Here is a 22,895-nt window from a genome sequence, read left to right on the forward strand (position 1 = left end):
TCCATCAACCTTGATGGTTGCTCACTCTCCCCAGTCTCATAAGCTCGTTGACTTGGAGAAACCCTCGACTCTGCTCTATCCTTCAAGCCACACATCCAAGCCCTCTTCACCTCATGCAGACTACAACTGAAAAATATCTCCCGGATCCGTGCTTTCCTTAACCAAGAATCAGCAAAAACATTAGTGCATGCCCTCATCATCTCCTGCCTCGACTACTGCAACCTCCTGCTCTCTGGCCTCCCTTCCAACACTCTTGCACCCCTCCAATCTATCCTAAACTCTGAGGCACGCTTAATCCACCTCTCCCCTCGCTATTCCCCAGCCTCGCCACTCTGCCAATCCCTTCACTGGCTCCCCATCGCCCAACGACTCCAGTTCAAAACATTAACCATGACATACTGTACAAAGCCATCCACAACCTGTCTCCTCCTTACATTTGTGACCTAGTCTAGTACCGGGGTACCTACCTGCACGCAACCTAAGATCCTCACAAGATCTCCTTCCTCTCTTATCTCCTCTTCCCACAATCGCGTAGAAGATTTCTCCCGTGCCTCTCCCATACTCTGGAACGCTCTACCTCAGCTTATCAGACTCTCACCTACAGTGGAAAGCTTCAAGAGGAACCTTAAGACCCATCTCTTCCAACAAGCCTACAACCTACAATAACCCTCAGTCTAGTACACCACTGCGCAACCAGCTCTGTCCTCACCTATTGTACCATCACCCATTCCCTGTAGACTGTGAGCCCTCGTGGGTAGGGTCCTCTCTCCTCCTATACCAGTCTGTTTTGTACTGTTAATGATTGTTGTACATATACCCTCTTTCAATTGTAAAGCGCCATGGAATAAATGGCGCTATAATAATAAATAATAATAAATACTTTATTGGAATAAAGTTATTACGATTGTAAAATCATAATCAGCAGGTTTGGTCGGAGACATCACGGTTTTATATAAGGGAATGTAGAAGAGCGGACACTGGACACGTGGGAAAACTGCGGTAGGACAATTATTGTTTTCTAAGGCAGCGCTCACATCAGCGGTATTTTGCCGCAAAACCGGACCGTCACAAATGTGGTTCAATTTATTTCCAATGGAATCGTGGAAAGATGCGGTCACATGCAGTTGCATGCGTCATACACAACCACATGTGACCGCATCTTGCCGCGATTCCATTGGAAATGAATTGAACTGAAACGCATTTGTGGCCCCATATAAGTCAAAAGACAAAACTGTTCTTGCGGAGACTGACAAACCAGTCTGGCTGTCAGTGGTGAGGAGTCTTATAGCTGCAATGCTCTGGAAAATGTTCAAACTGTCTCTTCAGGGAGGAAGGAGACAAATTCTAGTGCCACCTATTGGAAGTAGCTATCCTAAGAGTCAAAAGTGGCTCTTTAACGACCTTTTCATATGACCTAGGATATATACCACATCAGAACCTCAATTTGCAGAGATTGTCCCTCATCAGTGCAAAGTATGACATCTGATCTGGCTATATGAGAAGCTATAGTGTGGTCTAAGGGGAAAACTGTTCTCATTGCGGAGACTGACAAACCTAGAGTTCATCTCCTTCCTCCCTGAAGAGACAATTTGATTATTTTCCATTGCAGCTTAGCCCACACTACAGCATCTCATATAGCCAGATCAGATTTCCTACTTTGCACTGAAGAAGGACAATAATCCCGAAACATCGTGTCTGCAAATTGAGGTTCTCATCTGGCATAAATCCTAGGTCATATGAAAAGGCTCGTTAAAGAGCCACTTTTGACTTTTAGGATAGCTTCTTCCAATAGGTGGCACTAGAGTTCGTCTCCTTCCTCCCTGAAGAGACAATCAGACCGTGCAGTCATTTGAAAATGTGGAGCGGGTGGGTCATCTATTTTCAGTGATAGCCGCGGTAAGAGAGAATCGATGTATATTGCACATCTACAGTCAGTGGATGGGGCTGTAGTCACGGACACGTCAGGGATCCTGAAAGTATTGGAGACATTGTATTCTGACCTATACTCAGCTAAGATGCACCTGGAGGTGAGGAGGTAGATGAATTCCTGTGCAGGGCCCAGGTGCCGCTCCTCTCAAGAAAATCTAGAGAGCTGCTGAATGAGCCATTTGACTTAGAGGAGTTGGAATCAGCCCTAAATGCCATGGCGAATGATAAGGTGCCGGGGATAGATGGGTTTCCGGCTGAAGTATATAAGCAGCATAGGGAGGTTCTGTTGCCTGTGCTGCTTTGGGTCTATAATTCATGTCTAGAGGGGGGAGATCTGCTACCATCCATGCAGGAGGCGATAATTGTGGAACTCCCTAAGGAAGGTAAAGACCCCTGCCTGCCAGCTTCGTACAGACAGATATCCCTACTAACGGTAGATGTATAGCTTCTTGCCAAAATGCTTGCAAATAGGCTCACCAAAGTCATTACATCTCATTACAGGTTTATGCCCAACAAGTCCACGGTAACCAACCACAGGAGATTGTATCTAATGCTATGTGCGCACGTTGCGTACTGTCACTACAGAAATTTCTGCAGCGATTTGAACAGCACACGTGCACTCCAAATCGCTGCAGAAACAGTCCATAGTGAAAAAAAAAAAAAAAAACCGATTCCATGCGCTCTGACTGCAGCTCCTCCCATAGACAAAGCGGGGGCTGCAGGCAAAGCGCAGGAAAGAAGTAACATGTCACTTCTTAGAACGCGCGCTTCGGGCAGCAGGCGAAGTGCTGCACTCTAAGACGCCACGTGCGCACGGCTCCTGCATAATCTTCATAGATTATGCAGGGTACGCAGGACGCATGCAGCTACGCTGCGGTGCAGATCGCAGCATAACTGCATGTAAATACGCAACGTGCGCACATAGCCTTAATATGCAGATGCCGGCGGAAAACAAGGGGCAGAGGGTGATTATTTCCTTAGATGCTTGCTGCCAAAGCCTTTGACAGCATGGAGTGGGGGTATTTATGGGCCACAATGTCGTGGATCGGCTTTGGGGAGATGTATATTAGGTGGGTACAGCTATTGTACTCTGCTCCTAAAGCAAGAATCAGGGCAAATGGCAGTATGTCAGATAAATTTTCTCTTTACCAGGGCAAAAGTCAGGGGTGCCCATTGTCCCCCCTCTTATTTGCTATCACCATCGAACCACTGGTGGTGGTGATAAGGCAGGCTTCCGATATAGTGGGATACCGGTATGGGAGGGTGGAGAAGAAAGTGGCCCTGTATGCGGACGACCTTTCATTGCTTTTGGTAGATGCAGGGGGGTCCCTGGAAAAGGGTGTTGTGGGTCATCTCCAGTTTTGGGAAAATATCAAGACTTGCTAGAAATTGGGACAACTCAGTTTTGATACCACTAGATGAAATGCTCTCTAATACAGTGGTGACTTGCACCCCGGTGCAGGTGGTGTCGGAGTTCAAATATTTGGGAATTAGGATATCCACTAAACTAATGGATTATGAGCGTTTTAATCTCGCCCCCGTCTTATTTAAGTTCAAACAACAAATCTTGACTTGGTTCAAGCTGTACCTTATGGTGGTGGGGAGAGTCAATTTAATTAAAATAATACTAATGCCCCAGCTGCTATATGTGGTCCACAACGCCCGGGTGTGGCTACCGCAGTACAGGTTCTATAAAATAAACTATCTTTCGAAGCTTAATTTGGGAAAAGAAGCGCCCAAGGATGAAGCTAGAGTATCTACAAAGGCCGAAGGATGAAGGGGGACTGGCTTTATGTAACCCTTGGTGCTATTATTTAGCAGCCCAGAGTCAGCACATGGTGGGGTGGGGGACAGTGGGTTTGGAGACCTCGGTGGGGGAAGATTTTACAATACGTGGTCGGAAAAGGCCCCCTGTTGGCCAGTCTGGAGGCGGGAAAGATTTGCTTACACTACACACCATATCCTACTATACAGTTGATTGATAAAGTATGGGGTAAGGTCAAACAGTTGAGCCAGGTAACGGGGCTCACTAGATATGCCCCCATATGGGACAATCCCAATATCCTGGAATTATTATCCCTTAAGTTTATCGGGCAATGGAGGAAAATCAGTATCTGGTATCTCCCAAGTGGTTGAGGGAAACGAGTTTAAAACTTTTGAAGGACTACTAAAGGACTACCCATTGGGACATGGTATGTTTTACAAGTACATGCAGTTACGTCATGCATTTGAGTCGCAGAACAGAATAGCACCAATTGTTGTACAACCGGACAGTGTAATTAACATAATAGAAATGCAGAGAGGTAAGGCAGGTTGTATATCAATGGTCTATGAGGGACTCTTGTCCATGTCTGTTGGGAAGCATCCAATTGAGGCATATGTGAAGTGGGTGGAGGATTTGGGAGAGATTTGAGAGGAGAAATGGGAGTCTATTCTGCAATATGTCACCAAAATATCTCTGAGTGAAGTGAAAAGGCTCTTGCAGTTATATGTCATGTATAGTCTATAAAACCGCTGTGTGGATGCATAATGCGGGAGAACAGATTCCAAGTGCCTGAAATGTGCCGTGGCAGAAGCAGGGATCATACACATGTTGTGGGAGTGCCCGTTTTTAGAAGGGTTCTGGATCATAGTCTTAAATTTAATTAAATCGGTGATGCAAGTGGAGCTACCCAGGATTCCTTTGGTGTGTGTACTGGGCTATGTGGATGAAGTGGGAGCGGAAGAACATGAGAAACTGGCAATTGTACGACTATATGCGGCAAGGAAACTTATTGCTTCGTACTGGCTATCAGAAAAAGCACAGACGCGTAAGAAATTTATCCAAAAAGTGAACTTTATTATTCTTATCGAGAAAAATATTTATATTAAAAGGGGAAGGAGGATACAATATGAAATGATAGTGGCTTCCACCCGTGTGATTTATGAGATGTTCAAAAAGATTGCATTTTTAATGTAAAATATTTCCCACATTCTATCATGAAAAAGACTTCTCTGTGTGAGTTCTCTGGTGTCCAACAAGTTGTGATTTTTGGATAAAACATTTCCCACATTCAGAACAGGAGTAAGGCTTCTCTCCTGTGTGAGTTCTCTGATGTTTAACAAGAATTGATTTCTGTGTAAAACATTTCCCACATTCTGAACATGAAAATGGCTTCTCCCCTGTGTGAGTTCTCTGATGTGTAACAAAATGTTGTTTATGTGCAAAACATTTCCCACATTTTGAACATGAAAATGGCTTCTCTCCTGTGTGAGTTTTTTGATGTGCAACAAGCTCTGATTTCCATGCATAACATTTTCCACATTCTAAACATGAAAATGGCTTCTCCCCTGTATGAGTTCTCTGATGTGAAACAAAATGTTGTTTATGTGCAAAACGTTTCCCACATTCTAAACATAAAAAAGGCTTCTGCCCTGTGTGAGTTCTCTGGTGTGTAATAAGATGTGTTTTCTGTGCATAACATTTCCCACATTCTGAACATGAAAATGGCTTCTCTCCTGTGTGAATTCTTTGATGTGTAACAAAACGTGATTTATGTGCAAAACATTTCCCACATTCGGAACATGAAAATGGCTTCTCCCCTGTGTGAGTTCTCTGATGTTCAACAAAACGTGATTTATGTGCAAAACATTTCCCACATTCTGAACATGAAAATGGCTTCTCCCCTGTATGAGTTCTCTGATGTGAAACAAAATGTTGTTTATGTGCAAAACATTTCCCACATTCTAAACATAAAAAAGGCTTCTGCCCTGTGTGAGTTCTCTGGTGTCTAATAAGATGTGTTTTCTGTGCAAAACATTTCCCACATTCTGAACATGAATAAGGCTTCTCTCCTGTGTGAGTTCTCTGATGTATAACAAGAAGTGATTTTTGTGTAAAACATTTCCCACATTCTGAACATGAAAAAGGCTTCTCTCCTGAGTGTGTTCTCTGATGTCTAACAAAATATGATTTCTGTGCAAAACATTTCCCACATTCTGAACATGAAAAAGGCTTCTCTCCTGTGTGAGTTCTCTGATGTATAACAAAATATGATTTCTGTGCAAAACATTTCCCACATTCTGAACATGAAAAAGGCTTCTCCCCCGTGTGAGTTCTCTGGTAACTAAAAGACTCTGAAGAAAATCTTTTCTCCCCTGTGTGAATTTTGTTAAGTATTTTTTCAGATTCTAAAGTTGAAAATGATGTTTTCACTGTAAGAGCATTTCTATTTTGAATGCTTGTTTTGTGACTTTTATTTTTCTTAATAGTCTGTGATAAATCAGAAGTAGGTTTAAAAGAATGAGAGGATATATCCTTGCTTTGAAGAGATGATGCTATATCTGGAGCAATAGCATTCACTTCAGTTACATCTTGTGGCATATCAAGGTCATTTGATTTAAAAACTGAAGATGTCAGTTGTATCTCTGATCTCCTGGTACAGTCATCTGCCAAGAATAAACATTTTTAATAATAATATATATATAGAAATGAAAGGATATGATTTATGAAATAGCTAAAGAAATTGCAAGTTATGTAGTAATCTATAATTAGAATATTTACTGAAACAAAAAATGTTCATAAATCTAACAGTAGTCAGTAATCAGAGCAGCTGGGACCGGGATAGCCGTCGGAGACCTATGATGTGTGTGTTTTGTTCTATTTGTGTTACTAGTTGTTCCTCCTGCACAACGGGATGAACGGGATGGTTGCTATATTGCAGTTGGAGGGTATTCTAAGTGTGTACTAAAGGGGATGTAGTATCGGGGAGAAGGGTTGCTGCCGGGGTGGGGGAGGGGGCGGGAGGGGGAATTAAAGGGGTAATAGATGTGATAATTTTAATTTGGATGCCGATTTGTTATTCTGTTGTATGTATTCTGTTTTAATAAAAAAGTATCTGATTTAAAAAAAAGTAATCAGAGCAGGAACCAGTAGACCATGATGTTCAATCTTCTTTGTTCATTTTGCATCCCAAATATTTGAATAATAATCCACCAAACAATGTTTTCTGGCCAAAATTATACCAAAAACCTACTCGCTCAGTGGGAAAAATGGAGGGTTTCCACATTAGTTATAGGTGAAAAACTCTTGAAAAGCAATATGGCTCCATAATTCAATAAAAAAAAATCCCAAAGCCAAATGTCCTCAATTCTTCTCAGCGTTGCAGTGGCCTAAACACTGTTACTATCCATGCTTGGCATTGCCACAGGGAAGAACCCACAAACATTTACGGTGTGTGTGTTTCCTGGAGACCAAGCTGGGTGCTATGTATTGGGCAGTATAACGGCATATTTGTAATTTTCCCTCTAAAACATCCACTCTTTGCAATTTTCCAGAGACTGCCTCTGGAGTCAAAAATAGTAATTTCGGCTAAAGCAGAATACAGTAAATGCTATTTACTGACTATATGTTGTGGTATCACTATTTGTTTTAAGAACATCCAAATGCAATGTTTGAAGCGAAATTCAGACTACTTTTTTTTTTTTTTAGTGAACAGGAAACAAATTAATTTATAATCTATAATTCTATTTTGACAGGAAAAGGTTTCCCTAGATTAATCAACTGTGTTCACTCAGTCCATCTGGGTAATCCAGATTGTTTAAAATTTGCTGGCATGGAACGAGTCGTTATCTCACAAATAGGAGGTAATACACACAAAATCCTGTTACAAAAAGAAGCACGCTGGATAATTCACCTAAAGGCACTTGGCACTTTAGGCTCGAATGAAAAAAATGAAATGTCAGTTTTTCTTTGATTTGATCATAACTTTCCTAATTTAACTGATATGAATTATTTTGTATGCCCTATTATTAATCATCTTCTCTGATATTGTGTCCCTGTATTTATATTTCCAATTGTTACATTGTATTGTTTTTAGTATGGTTTTTTAACTTTTTCTTCACTTTTTGTATTTGCACTTGATTGTATTTATCGCTGTCACCTGTTTTCACCTTTACGGATGTGGGAGGTGCTGGTGACAGGTGGACATGTAGAAGCGCTATTCTAAGCGCAAAACGGCAGCCATTATCCTCGCTTCTCGCATCCTCTCCCTACCATCGTATGTCTACATGAAATAAAGGACACTGCATTTTATTTTGGGTGAGTGCCTCTCTTCCTTCTAGGATTTGGTGGACTGTACCATTATGGCTCTTATTACTGGCACCCCCTACTATTTTCATGTCCCAGGTCTCCATTCCAGTTTCCTCTCTTCCTTCTAGGATTTTGTGAACAAATCAATCTTAAATTACAAATAAGAACTTACATTGTGTCACAAAAAAATCTCAGACACTGGGATCAGATTCAGCATTACAAAGGTGTTATCATGTAAAGTGACAGATGTTAGATTGGAGAAATGGGGCCTGGATAGGAGCAGAAAACTGGCTGCAGTGGAAAGCCATGAAATAAGAGCGGCTTTTTTACTAAATAGTATAGAGAAAACTGTGACTATAGACAATAACACATCTACTAAAATGATCGCCCTCCACCCCGACAGCCTTCACCGTCAGTGATTTAGTAACTAGAGGGGACACATCTGGAGTAATTACAGTATGTGGCTCGGGGGCTCTCGGCAATCCAAACTAATGTAGGGGCCAATATCTTCTGTCAGATGAGTTTCTTGAAGACATTAGACATTTAGAGAGAGCGTTCGTTAACATAGTCCAGTAAATCAGAGTTGTACTCATTTACGATGGACCATTGGCGCTACTATGAGTTTTGGCCAGAAAAGTAGAAGTATTAGTGTTCCCCATTTCAGGAGCAATTGTGCAGTAATCTGAATTCCTTAGTATCAGAAACAAAATAGAATTCATGATGATCCTGTAGATGCGAGTAACTGTATTTTAGAGCCATCAACCACGCTCAGCTTAGCGATTTATCATGGCGGAGGTGTCATGTTCTTGTGTAGTTAATCACAATCCTCTTTGAAGGAGACAAGTGGGATTGGAAAGAACATCTGTGCTCTATCCCCACAAAGCAGGACCTGGAGACCATGTTTAATAGACTAGAGGAGACTCAGTAGGCATCAGAGTGTATGACCTAGAGTTTGACACAACGTCTTCAATAGAGAACCAATATCTTATGTCTGAACGTACCACTCAGATCTCAAACATTCTAACATTTATAGATGATATAGAGAACCGTTACAGACTAAACCATCTCTGTATTTGTGGCCTGTCTGAAGAAATCTCTTCCCATATGCAGGAGAAAACCATTAATACTTTATCCTATGATTTACTTAGGAGGAAAGAGGACTCGCGTATGGAAATGGATATACTTCACAGAGATATTGGTCCCAAGTCCACCTTGGCCTGAAGACCACGTGATGTTGTGTCCTGCATTCATTTTTACAAGGAGAAGTAAATTCTTTCACAAGCTGTAAGATCTAAATAGAATATACAACTGTAAAGCTGTGACATTGTCATCCTCTCAGATCTGACCAGGAGCACACTACAACTTCGTAAAGCCTAATGATCACTCACTCAGTTTCTTCGAGACCCAAGGGATCTCCTACCACTGGAGGTTTTCTCATTTCAATTTTTTGCAAAAAAAGATGGCCGCCACGCAGAATCTAAGAATTTGGGGGACCTCCCGACCAACTTATCTACCTTCGACTTGCCTCAGATCCATCTGCCAGAATGGACGGCACTTCATACTCTACCCCCACATGCTAATTGTGAGACAGAGCTGTCACCAAAATTGCAACGCTTATCCCTCAGTGATGGGCCTCTTAAGACATGAGGTCTTCTCCAGGATGACTGATTGACTGATCTGTACTTATTACCATCACTAGAATTACAATTTGGTCATTATTGATGCCTTTAAATGGTGGCCAGGAGTTTGGTTTGAGAAATTGTATCAGGAAATATTTGTTGGGGTTTTTTTTAAACCTAATCTATCATTGTCACTTCCTTTTCCTACTTCTATTATCTTTTTTCTGCTTTCTCTCTTTCACCTTTATTCTCTCTATATTGGTGGGTATACTATACATATTTTGGATATTTGAGTAATACGGGTCTCTTGTGGAGATTATCCCTGTCTTGGCTTCCTCAACCCCACTTAGATTGTGGGACCTGTTGATAAGGTCCAGTTTTCTCCTGCTAAGAGTTAATAGTTTAGTGTGGCCTATGGAAGTTGTCTCTTCCAATTTCGCATTTCTCCCCAGGTTTGTCTCCTCTATATCCTATCTTAGTCGTTCTCCCTCCCTTTCTCTAATTGTGACATTTACATCTTGTATTGTAAATAGTCCTTTGAAAAGGAGTAAGATATATTAATATCTACATACAAAGGGTCTCAATAGTTATGCTTCAGGAAACATACTTTAAGGCCTCTTTAGTTCAAGTATTCAAATAGATACTACAATGCCTGTTCCCTTTCTACTAACCCAAATAATAAACCGAAGGGTGTTTCTACTGCTTTCCACAAATCTCTTCCCCACCAGATTTTGGAGCCGCGAGTTGATTTAGACGGTAGATACATTTTCCTTATGGTGTGTATTGCTAACATTTATTTCCTCAACACAGAACAAAGACCATTTGGAGTCAAAGTTTTGCAGCCACCGGCTGAGTTCACCGGGAGTTCCTCTATCATTCTGATGAGATACTATGTAGATACAAGAGGGATGGGCTCTGCCTCTAGCTCCTTCCTCTCCCTCCTCCCTGTTTCCAGCTTCTCCCTCAACCTCAAGTTCCTCCCTCTGCCTCTAGCTACTCCCTCCTCTCGTCATCATAGAGTCTCATCAGTAACAACAGATCAGAAATATTCAATTTTCGTTATGTTCCATGTGTAACTCAGAGGCTGCAGATCTATTTCACATGTGTTGCGATTGCCCGGAAAGGAGGAATTTCACTGCTCATGGAATGGTGTCTCGTCATAAAAGGGAAGTTTGGCAAGAAAGACTGGACCTTTGTAACGACCCGATCAGCACATTCAGCAGAAGGGAGAGAAGGAAGATTCAGCAATAAGATGTCAAGATTCTAGGAAGTCACCAGCATCATTACCCTCCGCTTTCTCTTAGGGGTCCACCATACAGATTAGATTTTTCTTCCCATAATTTTCTGAATTTTATGCACATTCTACGTACACTGTCATTTGGCTTTGCAGATTAGAGATCTGGGCACCTACGGGTCAACATCTTCTAATTTCAGGGGATAGGATGGATCCTACGTGTAAGATCTGGCTGATACAGATCTCACTCCAACAGAAGGGCGTCTAATGCCCAAAATAATGGGGACAGTGTTGGGTGGAGGAGCATGTGGTGGTCTAGCAGCAGAATGGTGACCATTTTCTATGATGGACTGCAACCCTGATAAAGCAGCCACAGCCGGTGACTGAGAAGAATCTGTGACTTCTCTGCATTTAGTGGTCACTACTCACCTGGGCGGTTATCTGTAGGAATCTCCTCTTTACTCCGCTCATCACCCCTCACATATGTCTCTGTAGTATTAATATGGGTCAGATCTTCCCCCTGAAACAAATATTGTAAAAGTCACAGACAGATGGAGAAGTCACATCTATGATCAGCTCTAATCCTGCCATCTCCACCGCTCTCATTACACAAGTATAAAACATATAATACTGGGGGATAAAACAAGACTGAGCTCAAGACCTTCACAGCCGTCTACACATCATAGGGAGATTTCATGGCACCTTCTCTCCATCTACCTGATGATCCTGAGGAACATCGGGATCTTCTTGTTTACAGTCCTGTGGGAGAAGAGGACGGGGACATCTCTCTGGTGTTGTCCTCTTACTGGATAGAACTGGAGGAGACACATACAGGGACTGAATTCATTCCTTACATACAGATAATTATAGGCCGTGTGTATTTAGTCCTGTCTATTACCTGGTGATGTGAGGGGCTGGGGAACCTCCATCATGACGTCCTTGTACAGATCTTTGTGTCCTTCTAAATACTCCCACTCCTCCATGGAGAAATAGACGGTGACGTCCTGACACCTTATAGGAACCTGACACATACAATGATACCGTCACCCCCCGATCCCTTCATAGCGTTACTGTATAATGTCCCAGCATTCCCAGCAGTGTCACCTCTCCAGTCAGCAGCTCAATCATCTTGTAGGTGAGTTCTAGGATCTTCTGGTCATTGATGTCCTCATGTATCGGGGGGTGAGGTGGAGGCCCCGTGATTGGGCTCAGGGGTCTTCCCCATCCCTCAGACACAGGGGCCTGACAGCGCTCACTAGAGGTCTTCTTCACTACTGTGTAATCCTGGTTATGGAGAGACACAGTAATAAATCTCACTCCAGACATTTCCAGAGTCCTCACCTCTCCAGTTCTGTCCATCTGTTATTCCCATAGATAAGAATGATGTAATGTGACGTCATCAGAATCTCTCACCTCTCCAGTAAGCTGGAAGAGGATCTCTAGGGTGAGGTGTAATATCCTCTCCGCCATCTTGTCCCTGTACATATCCATCCTTGAAGGGTCAATCAGGAGAATTCTCTTATATAGATCTCCACTGAGAGGATCCGATATTGTAGGGACCTGAATGGGGAGAAGATGACAATGTGACATCATAAAGAATCCTGTACAGTAATATAATTACTGGAGACTTTATATCCGATCACTGACAGCAGAAAGAACGCTAACACGTATGACATGAAGAAGAAGACAATTCATGATTTTGGGCTGCGGGAACCAAAGTGAAAATCCTTAATCCAATAATATTAAGAAGCGGGTTTTACTCCATATGTATGGCATGTGACCATTTTATGAGTATTCGCCTGTTGGGAGGTTTTTTTTTTAATGTTTGCCATTGTTTGCGGGGGTTTAGCTTCTCAGATTTTTTCGTCTGATTCTTAAACTGGAGAAAAACCAAAACAGAAAAAAATACTCCTAAAATCAATATTTATTAAGGTAAAATATTAAAAATGCTCAAAAATACAGAGCATAATAACTCTTATATTATCAAAAGTAGTTTACTGGTCACGTGAAGTGAGTGGGAGGACAAGAAGGGTACAAAACCAGCTAGTGAGGGAAGGGGCACTAGTTATCTAAACGTTTATAGGTGAGCCCTAGGTAGCATGGCTCCAGATCTTTTAATTGGAAATGTGAGTAGCCTATTGTCCTTAGGGATATATCGGGGATGGTCTCTCCCTCCCTTATAGCTACCTACCAGCGGAGGTGCACCTTAAGGTATTGGGTACCCCCCGCTCCTCGTCGGCTGTCCCTAAGCTGTCCCTTTGACCCGCAAGTCGCAAGAAGACCCACCACCAAGAGTGGAAGTGCAAAATAGTCAATAGGTCATTTATCAGAATTGGTTACCTAAAAAGATTGGTAACCCTGATACAGCTAATCCTTAGATAAGGAAAGAAAAAGCAAGATAAACTACTATGTAGTATATTTTTGCATCAAATTTGGGAATCCATACACAGTTCTTTCGTATGCTCCTCATGCAATAATAGCCAATTATCACTGTACATATGTATATTCATGCACAGTTAAATAAGATGATATTAAGATACCAATGATGTATAATAATAACAACATATAATCCCAGCAGGGAACTTATCTGCTGAGGTCACTGGTAACAATCCAACATCCCGACGCGTTTCCCCCCTAAATTTTTATCTTAGGGGTTCATCAGGGGAAGAAGAACCAAGGATTTCATTATATCCGAATACATCAATTTCATCAGTTTTTATATCTTGGTAAATTTGGCGTTCTTAAAGTAAGCAGACCGACATCAGTGGCCTAAGATGAAGGGCAAGTCGTCTGGCAGATATTCCCAGTTCATGCTCTAGGTACAGTGACCATGGTGTACTGAGACGCAAAGCTTTCATCCAATTTACCTGAGATAGAGCTGTTTTATAAAGTACAAGGGGCAAAAATGTGACCTCTAGATGTGGAAAGCTGGTAGACACATCCTCAAGAAACTGGCAGCAGCAATTGTAGTGAAAGGAGATCCTGCAAAGTATTCACTCAGGGGGCTGAATACTAATGCACATCACAAATTTCAGAGTTAAATTTCTTAACATAATTAGAAAGTCATGTATAATTTCCTTTATACTTCACAAGTGTTTGCTACTTTGTGTTGTTATCACATAAAAACCCAATAAAATCCATTTTTTTGTGGCTGTAATGTGAAAAAATGTGGAAAAGTTCATCAGGTATAAATAGTTTTTCAAGGAACGGTATGTCTACCTTCAACCTAAAAACTGGGAAATTTTATCACGAATGTTCTCCAGTGCACACCCGAGATAGTTTATGTATAGCAAATACTTTGGTGCAAACTTGCCGCCATTTAGGAAAACATGAGACTTTTTGCACTAAAAAGTAACAAACATAGGTCAAAGGGAAAAATACAAAGCGTTTCTATTGTGCGCAAAATTCATGATCCACTTGGACCAATATGAAGAATTTGGAACAAAAAACATTAATTAATACGAGAAGATGAAAAAAAAGTGACTTAGAAAAAAATCACCACAATTGATGAGTTGGATGTAAGTTTTGTGGTGCGGAGCCCGTTAAACCGGCAGACGGGATGTGACCGGAGGCAGAAATATTCAGGGAAGGGAAAGATTTTACACTTTCTTGATAAATCCTCTCTTCCCGGGATGTAACGGCCTCTAATGCCGGGATCACAAGGCCGGATAAAGAATCATCACAGCTTCATCCAGAAAACTAGGACAAGTCTTTTCTTATTTGTCGTCCATATACAATCCGGTATTTACAGCCGCTATTAATAATTTACAAGACCATTTACAGCTTCCTCCATTACAGAACTGCAATGTACCCGTAACACAATGTCTGCTGTATGGTGGAGCTGGTGGGAATCTGAGGGTTTGTGCAGACACAGACCTGAATGGACGAGTCTCATCCGATTTACGGAAGGCACTAAAGGATGCTGGGATTATTCTCACACGCAGATTCTGTCAGTGAGAAATAAAATCCCCATCTGCACTGCCACATCCAATAACAATGGTCTGAGGGCGAGACGTTGTGTTATTTTATGGACAGCTCTGAAAATACAGTAGTGTGAACGAGGACTAAAAGGAACCATCAAAGCTCTTATCTCTCCTAATCCTGCCATCTCCACCGCTCTCATTACACAAGTATAACACATATAATACTGGAGGATAAAACAAGACTGAGCACAAGACCTTCACAGCCGTCTACACATCATAGGGGGATTTCATGCACCTTCTCTCCATCTACCTGATGATCCTGAGGAACATCGGGATCTTCTTGTTTACAGTCCTGTGGGAGAAGAGGACGGGGACATCTCTCTGGTGTTGTCCTCTTACTGGATAGACCTGGAGGAGACACATACAGGGACTGAATTCATTCCTTACATACAGATAATTATAGGCCGTGTGTATTTAGTCCTATTACCTGGTGATGTGAGGGGCTGGGGAACCTCCATCATGACGTCCTTGTACAGATCTTTGTGTCCTTCTAAATACTCCCACTCCTCCATGGAGAAATAGACGGTGACGTCCTGACACCTTATAGGAACCTGACACATACAATGATACCGTCACCCCCGATCCCTTCATAGCGTTACTGTATAATGTCCCAGCATTCCCAGCAGTGTCACCTCTCCAGTCAGCAGCTCAATCATCTTGTAGGTGAGTTCTAGGATCTTCTGGTCATTGATGTCCTCATGTATCGGGGGGTGAGGTGGAGGCCCCGTGATTGGGCTCAGGGGTCTTCCCCATCCCTCAGACACAGGGGCCTGACAGCGCTCACTAGAGGTCTTCTTCACTACTGTGTAATCCTGGTTATCGAGAGACACAGTAATAAATCTCACTCCAGACATTTCCAGAGTCCTCACCTCTCCAGTTCTGTCCATCTGTTATTCCCATAGATAAGAATGATGTAATGTGACCTCATCAGAATCTCTCACCTCTCCAGTAAGCCGGAAGAGGATCTCTAGGGTGAGGTGTAATATCCTCTCCGCCATCTTGTCCCTGTCCATATCCATCCTTCACGGGGCAATCAGGAGGATTCTTTTCTATAGAAGATCTCCACTGAGAGGATCCGATATTGTAGGGACCTGAATGGGGAGAAGAGGACGATGTAACATCATAAAGAATCCGCTGTAATAATACAATTACTGGAGATAATAAGGGGAAACATATAATGAGAACATTCTGGGGAAACATTATATTGTGTGGGGACAGAAAGGGGCCGAGGATTGAGGGCAGAAAGGGGCCGAGGACAGAAAGGAGCCAAGGACCGAGGGCAGAAAGGAGCCAAGGACCGAGGGCAAAAAGGAGCCGAGGACCGAGGGCAGAAAGGGGTCGAGGACCGAGGACAGAAAGGGGTCGAGGACCGAGGACAGAAAGGGGCCGAGGACCGAGGGCAGAAAGGGGCCGAGGACCGAGGGCAGAAAGGGGCCAAGGACCTAGGGCAGAAAGGGGCCGAGGACCTAGGGCAGAAAGGGGCCGAGGACCGAGGGCAGAAAGGGAGCAAGGACCGAGGGCAGAAAGGGGCCGAGGACCGAGGGCAGAAAGGGGCCGAGGACCGAGGGCAGACTGTTTTCCTCACTTCCTGCCTCTCATAGTATGAAAAGGTAGTAAAAGACATGAGGATTGTCAAAAAATGAGACACAGGAGCTCAGGGAAAAAATATATAATCAAAATACAGGATAAACCTGGCTTCACTGTGAGAAAAAAAAAAAAAAAAAGGTGCATGGAACAAATAGAACTAATTGTATAGAAAATAGTTCCGGCACACTTCAAAAAAAAGCGAGAGAGGAATATAATGCTTCAAAGTATTTCATTTTACTTGTGCATAGGCAAAACAAATGTCCAACGTTTCGACCATCAATTTTGTTTTTTGTCAAGGACAAGAGCATCTAATGTAACAAAGACATAACAGATTCTTTTAGATGATGTACAGTCAATAACATACATTACAAAGCTTTATACAAAGCATCACTAATGAAAAGAATGCATCAAATTGATGTTATAAGACAATAAAGGAACAATAATTTGAAGATTTGCACAAATACATGAAAAAAGTTGAATGATTGAGTTTATACAATTTATGAATTAATATTAATTATTCTCATTTAAATGGAACAAATGCAAGACTGGTCAGAATGATGCCAAGATTCCGAAATATAATGAATAGTGTCCACACACCTAAGAAAAAAATGAGTGACAAAAGGTTTCTCAAGCTACAAACTCGCTTCTCGCTGGGTATATGAGGATATGAGGATATGGGGTGAACAGCCTAAGATGAGTAAGCAGAAAAATAACATAAAAATGTAAGAGTACAATATAAAAGAAACAGTGATACACTTATATTGGGGTACACAATGATGATTTTTTTTTTGCCTATGCACAAGTAAAATAAAATACTTTGAAGCATTATATTCCTCTCTCGCATTTTTTGAAATGCGCCGGAACTATTTTCTATAGAATTAGTTATATTTTTCCGTGCACCTTTTTTTCTCACAGTGAAGCCAGGTTTATCCTGTATTTTGATTATATATTTTTTCCCTGAGCTCCTGTGTCTCATTATTTGACAATTCTCATGTATTTTACTACCTTTTCATATAATGCTGAAAAAGTAACGAATATATTATCCAAGGTCAACATTCCAAATGCATTTTTATCAGTTCCCACTGAGGAGGTACGCTCTCGGGATTACGAGAAGGAACTGAGGAGACAGACGGCACTGGAACTTCATTGCGCCACTCTGGCCGAATACCATAGAGTACAAAGGATTCCCAGGGGATTGAGCGAACCTTTGAGACTCACTTTGTTTTCGGACAATCCAGAATACTGTTCGAAGTTTGAGAGCATCATCAACAAATGTTCAATGGACATCATTATTTTAACCATTGAATATTTACAAAAAGAAATTGAAACATTGGGTCTTAAGATCCATTCCATAAAAGGGCAGTTAACGAACACTATCCCTAACACCGAATGGGAGAAGATTAAATCGAAGACTAAAGAAACCATTATAGAATTTAGAAAAACCCTACAGGAGAAAAAAAGAGATCTAAATTTGTTCGGGACCAGGAAGATTATTCCAAAGATCGGGTGTATCAATGGTGGTTCTCCGACGAGGCTCCTAGACGATCTACAACTTACAGTAATTATCCTTCTTCATCGAGTTCAGAAGGTGACCAGTATACTACTCGCATAACTCGTTTTTTAGGACCAAGACAAGAACGAGGAAAACGAGGCGTAGCAAGAGGAGGCACAGGAACCACATCGACATACCACATACACACTCACAGGTACGACGAATTTAGTGTGCAATATATCATCTCACAATTTGTCATTCATTGAGTCACAGGTTCTTCAGAAAGGGTTATATTTTTGTCCAACTCCAGCTTTTAATACATTTCAGCTTGATCAAGAGATGAGGAGATTTTTTAGATTGTTAAAGCTTAAGGTACATTTTGGGACTGAAAGTGGGACTCAGACTCACACAACTGAAATAGAGCAAGGTAACACATTGCAATTGAGACAGTTAAATCTCAAAATTCCGAGTTCATTCAACCCCTCCAAGACATATCATCCAGTAGAAACCTACATTTCTCTGGTAACTAATGACATTGACGACACGGTAAAATCAGTAGAAGGAGGCAAATTTAAGGTCAGACATAATATTTCGGTGGAAGAAAACAGGGAGATTCAAAGCCTAAAGAATAATCATAAAATCATCATAAAACCTGCTGACAAAGGAGGGGCAATAGTGGTAATGGACAGAGCCTATTATATTGAAGAGTTACATGGCCAATTAGAAGACAGAAATACATACTTACCTATTTCAAGAGATCCTACATCCCGTATACAGTCACTCATTAAGAACATGGTAGATTCAAATTTACACAATAAAACAATAGATGCTAAATTGGCGGAGTACCTCATTAAAACACATCCCATTACACCAGTAATTTATACCCTCCCGAAAATTCACGAAAATCTTCAACAATCTCCGGGTCATCCCATAGTGACTTTAACTGAGCCTGTCCTTTCTCCCCTGGCCATCACAGTAGAGAAGAATTTAACACCGCTTGTCCCAAAGATAACATCATATTTGAAGGACACTTCTGATTTTTTATCACATCTACAGTACAGACCAAAAGTTTGGACACACCTTCTCTTAATAGTTGTTTTAGAGATGAGGAGACTTTGTGCAGCAGGCCTTCATGGTAAAATAGCTGCTAGGAAACCACTGCTAAGGACAGGCAACAAGCAGAAGAGACTTGTTTGGGCTAAAGAACACAAGGAATGGACAATAGACCAGTGGAAATCTGTGCTTTGGTCTGATGAGTCCAAATTTGAGATCTTTGGATCCAACCACCGTGTCTATGTAGAAAAGGTGAACGGATGGACTCTACATGCCTGGTTCCCACCGTGAAGCATGGAGGAGGAGGTGTGATGGTGTGGGGGTGCTTTGCTGCTAACACTGTTGGTGATTTATTCAAAATTGAAGGCATACAGAACCAGTATGCCTACCACAGCATCTTGCAGCGGCATGCTATTCCATCCGGTTTGCGTTTAGTTGGACCATAATTTATTTTTCAACAGGACATTGACCCCAAACACACCTCCAGGCTGTGTAAGGACTATTTGACTAATAGAGTGATGCGGTGCTACGCCAGATGACCTGGTCTCCACAGTCACCAGACCTGAACCCAATCGAGATGGTTTGGGGTGAGCTGGACCGCAGAGTAAAGGCAAAAGGGCTAACAAGTGCTAAGCATCTCTGGGAACTCCTTCAAGACTGTTGGAAAACCATTTCCGATGACTACCTCTTGAAGCTCATCAAGAGAATGCCAAGAGTGTGCAAAGCAGTAATCAAAGCAAAAGGTGGCTACTTTGAAGAACCTAGAATATAAGACATACTTTCAGTTGTTTCACACTCTAAGTATTTCATTCCACATGTTTTAATTCATCGTTTTGATGCCTTCAATGTGAATCTCCAATTTTTAGAGTCATGAAAATAAAGAAAACTCTTTGAATGAGGTGTGTCCAAACTTTTGGTCTGTACAGTACATCAGTTTGAGTCAATTCCAACTGTCAGTCTTTTAGTTACACTTGATGTAAATAGTCTTTATACAAGCATAGAACATCATGATGGCCTGGTAGCGGTTGATTGGTTTCTTGAAAGACATAGTTTCTACGACAGTACTCAAAACTCTTTCTGTAAGGACCTTCTCCAACTGGTCCTCGAGAATATTTTTTTTTCTTTTTCAAGACCAGCTTTTTCTACAGAAAAGGGGCACCGCGATGGGGTCAAATTTAGCGCCCCCTTATGCCAATATTTACATGGCATGCTTTTAGGAAAATCACATTTATAATCACCCTCTGTGGATTAAGCATGCTATTACCTGGAAAAGTTACATAGATGATATCTTCACTATTTGGCGGGGGGATATGGACTTTTATATTAAGTTTCATCAAGAGATTAATACATATAGACCTGGTCTCACATTCACTATTCACTGGGACTCTCACAATATCAATTTTCTTGATACCCTGGTAATTCTATCTAACAATGGAAAATTAAAAACAGATTTGTATGTGAAACCCACAGACAGAAATAACCTCTTTCATTATACAAGCTGCCATCCAAAACACACTAAACATGGGTTACCTATCTCTCAACACAAGAGAGTAGAAAGAATCATATCTGATTGTATACAATGGAATGTTAGAGCTACTGAAATCAGCCAAAAATTCATAGCAAGAGGTTATCCCGAAGATATTGCTAACATAAAAATGACTCAAAGGCCACACACCATACAAAATTCATCTGGAATACCCTGTATAAATACGTATCATCCCTTTTCACCTTTGAAAAAAAATATCATTTTCAAACATTGGCCACTCCTAAAAACGGCTTATCCGACAATACGTGAATTCTCAGAGCCCCCACTATTTTGCAACAAGAGACCCAAAAATCTTAAGGACAGTCTAGTTAGAACCGACATAGGCCCTCAAAAGACTGCTCCTCGTCAAACCTTCCTCGGCATTCCTAGGAAAGGTAATTTTCCCTGTCATCACTGTATACAATGCAATAATCTCACTAGGGGCGATACATTTACCCATCCTTTTTCAGGTCGTGTATTCCCTATTCACAGGTTTTTCACATGTGATTCTTCATTCATAGTTTACCTGATTAAATGTCCCTGTGGTCTCGGATATGTTGGGGAAACAACCCAACATATCCGAGACAGAATTAGCAACACAAATCAACCATCAGATGCAAACAACTCTTCTTCCCGTACCTCATCATTGCATAACACACGGCCATACGATCGCACAACTCAAATATCAGGAAATCGAACATGTGCCCCTGATGAGAAGGGGTGGCAACAGGGAACGTATCCTCAAAGAGGAGGAGGCATATTGGATACACACACTTAAGATCCTGGAACCAAGGGGTCTTAATAGAGAATATGAGGTTTTCACTTAATTATTTTCTCATATGCCGTTTTGTTCACTCATGTAGAGATTATAAAGGGAATTTATCCTTACAGATCTGTTTTACTATCATACCAATGTTGAGCATGTTATTTACATATTATTTCAACTGATTGTGTTAGTAATATACTGACTTATCTATATATATAATTGCCTTATTCTGTCTGTCTGTCTGTCTTGCTCCAAAATTGTGTCCTTACGGTGACACAAAGCTGATTGGCCGCTGGGCTCGCCATGGCCCCGGCCCGCGCACGGATTAGCCGCTCGCCCAGGCTCCGCCCGCACATGGATTGGCCGGCCGCTCGCCCAGGCTCCGCCCCCCCCACGGATTGGCCTCTTACCCCGGCACCCTGCACGCATTGGCAACTCGGCCACGCCCCGCCCCCCTCACGCAATGCACGCTCGCTCTGGCCCCACCCCCCGCACGCATTCCCCGAACCGACACGGAGCCACGACTCCCAGGTGAGTACTGTACCCCCGGGAGCCCACATCAGCGTACGCCGCCAACCCAGCCGACACATACCCTCGCATTGCTGGGGTTGCCGCCGTATGCTGGTGTGGGCTCCCGTGCGAGCGGGGGACGGGATACGCTGGTAACCATGGTAGCATAGTTACCAGCGCATCAAGGTCCTGCAGCGGCGGAACATACACACGCACACACATAACAACACACACACACACACACATCAGATCACACTCACTCTCACACACACATCACATCGCATCCACACACTCACAATATCCTGGGATATCGCTTGCTTCTCGGCGGCGATACTGTGGAGTGACCTTCCAGGACCTGCCGGAGGATCACATGGCCAGAAGCATGTGGTATCTCCGGATGTTGTGAGTGTGAGCGCGTATGTGCGATATCGTCAATGTGTGTGTGAGTGTATGCGATCGTGTGTGTGTGAGTGTGTTCTGATGTGTGAGTGTGTGAGTGTATGCGATCGGATCTGTGAGTGTCGGCAGAGGAGCACGGCGTGCTGGGGGAGGCTGGGAGGAGAGAGGCTGATCCTGGGGAAGGCTGGGAGAGGGAGGCTGATGCTGGGGGAGGCTGGGAGGAGAGAGGCTGATGCTGGGGTAGGCTGATGCTGGGGGAGGCTGATGCTGGGGGAGGCTGGGAGGGTGTAGGCTGATGCTGGGGTAGGCTGATGCTGGGGTAGGCTGATGCTGGGGGAGGCTGGGAGGGTGTAGGCTGATGCTGGGGGAGGCTGAGAGGAGAGAGGCTGATGCTGGGGGAGGCTGGGAGGAGAGAGGCTGATGCTGGGGGAGGCTGAGAGGAGGGAGGATGGGAGTAGAGAGGCTGATCCTGGGGAAGGCTGGGAGGGGGAGGCTGATGCTGGGGGAGGCTGGGAGGAGAGAGGCTGATGCTGGGGTAGGCTGATGCTGGGGGAGGCTGATGCTGGGGGAGGCTGGGAGGGTGTAGGCTGATGCTGGGGTAGGCTGATGCTGGGGTAGGCTGATGCTGGGGGAGGCTGGGAGGGTGTAGGCTGATGCTGGGGGAGGCTGAGCGGAGAGAGGCTGATGCTGGAGGAGGCTGGGAGGAGAGAGGCTGATGCTGGGGGAGG

The 22,895-nt window shown here is 42.8% G+C and overlaps 1 protein-coding gene and 1 long non-coding RNA gene across 2 annotated transcripts in view; both read right to left on the reverse strand.

Moving 5' to 3' along the window:
* LOC142258946 (uncharacterized) overlaps window positions 1–22,895 on the reverse strand; it is a 450,433-nt gene that overhangs the window by 365,919 nt on the left and 61,619 nt on the right. The gene's annotated exons all lie outside the window — the stretch shown is intronic.
* Window positions 4,785–6,292, reverse strand: LOC142258936 (uncharacterized). The gene has a single exon (XM_075331490.1). The coding sequence runs from the start codon at window positions 6,290–6,292 to the stop codon at window positions 4,907–4,909; it is 1,386 nt and encodes a 461-aa protein (XP_075187605.1). The 3' UTR covers window positions 4,785–4,906.

Source organism: Anomaloglossus baeobatrachus, assembly GCF_048569485.1.
Source record: "Anomaloglossus baeobatrachus isolate aAnoBae1 chromosome 5 unlocalized genomic scaffold, aAnoBae1.hap1 SUPER_5_unloc_19, whole genome shotgun sequence".
Lineage (NCBI taxonomy): Eukaryota > Metazoa > Chordata > Amphibia > Anura > Aromobatidae > Anomaloglossus > Anomaloglossus baeobatrachus.

Excerpts from the sequence above, each read along its gene's own strand:
- LOC142258936 (XM_075331490.1), bottom strand. The coding sequence starts at position 6,292 with ATGCCACAAGATGTAACTGAAGTGAATGCTATTGCTCCAGATATAGCA.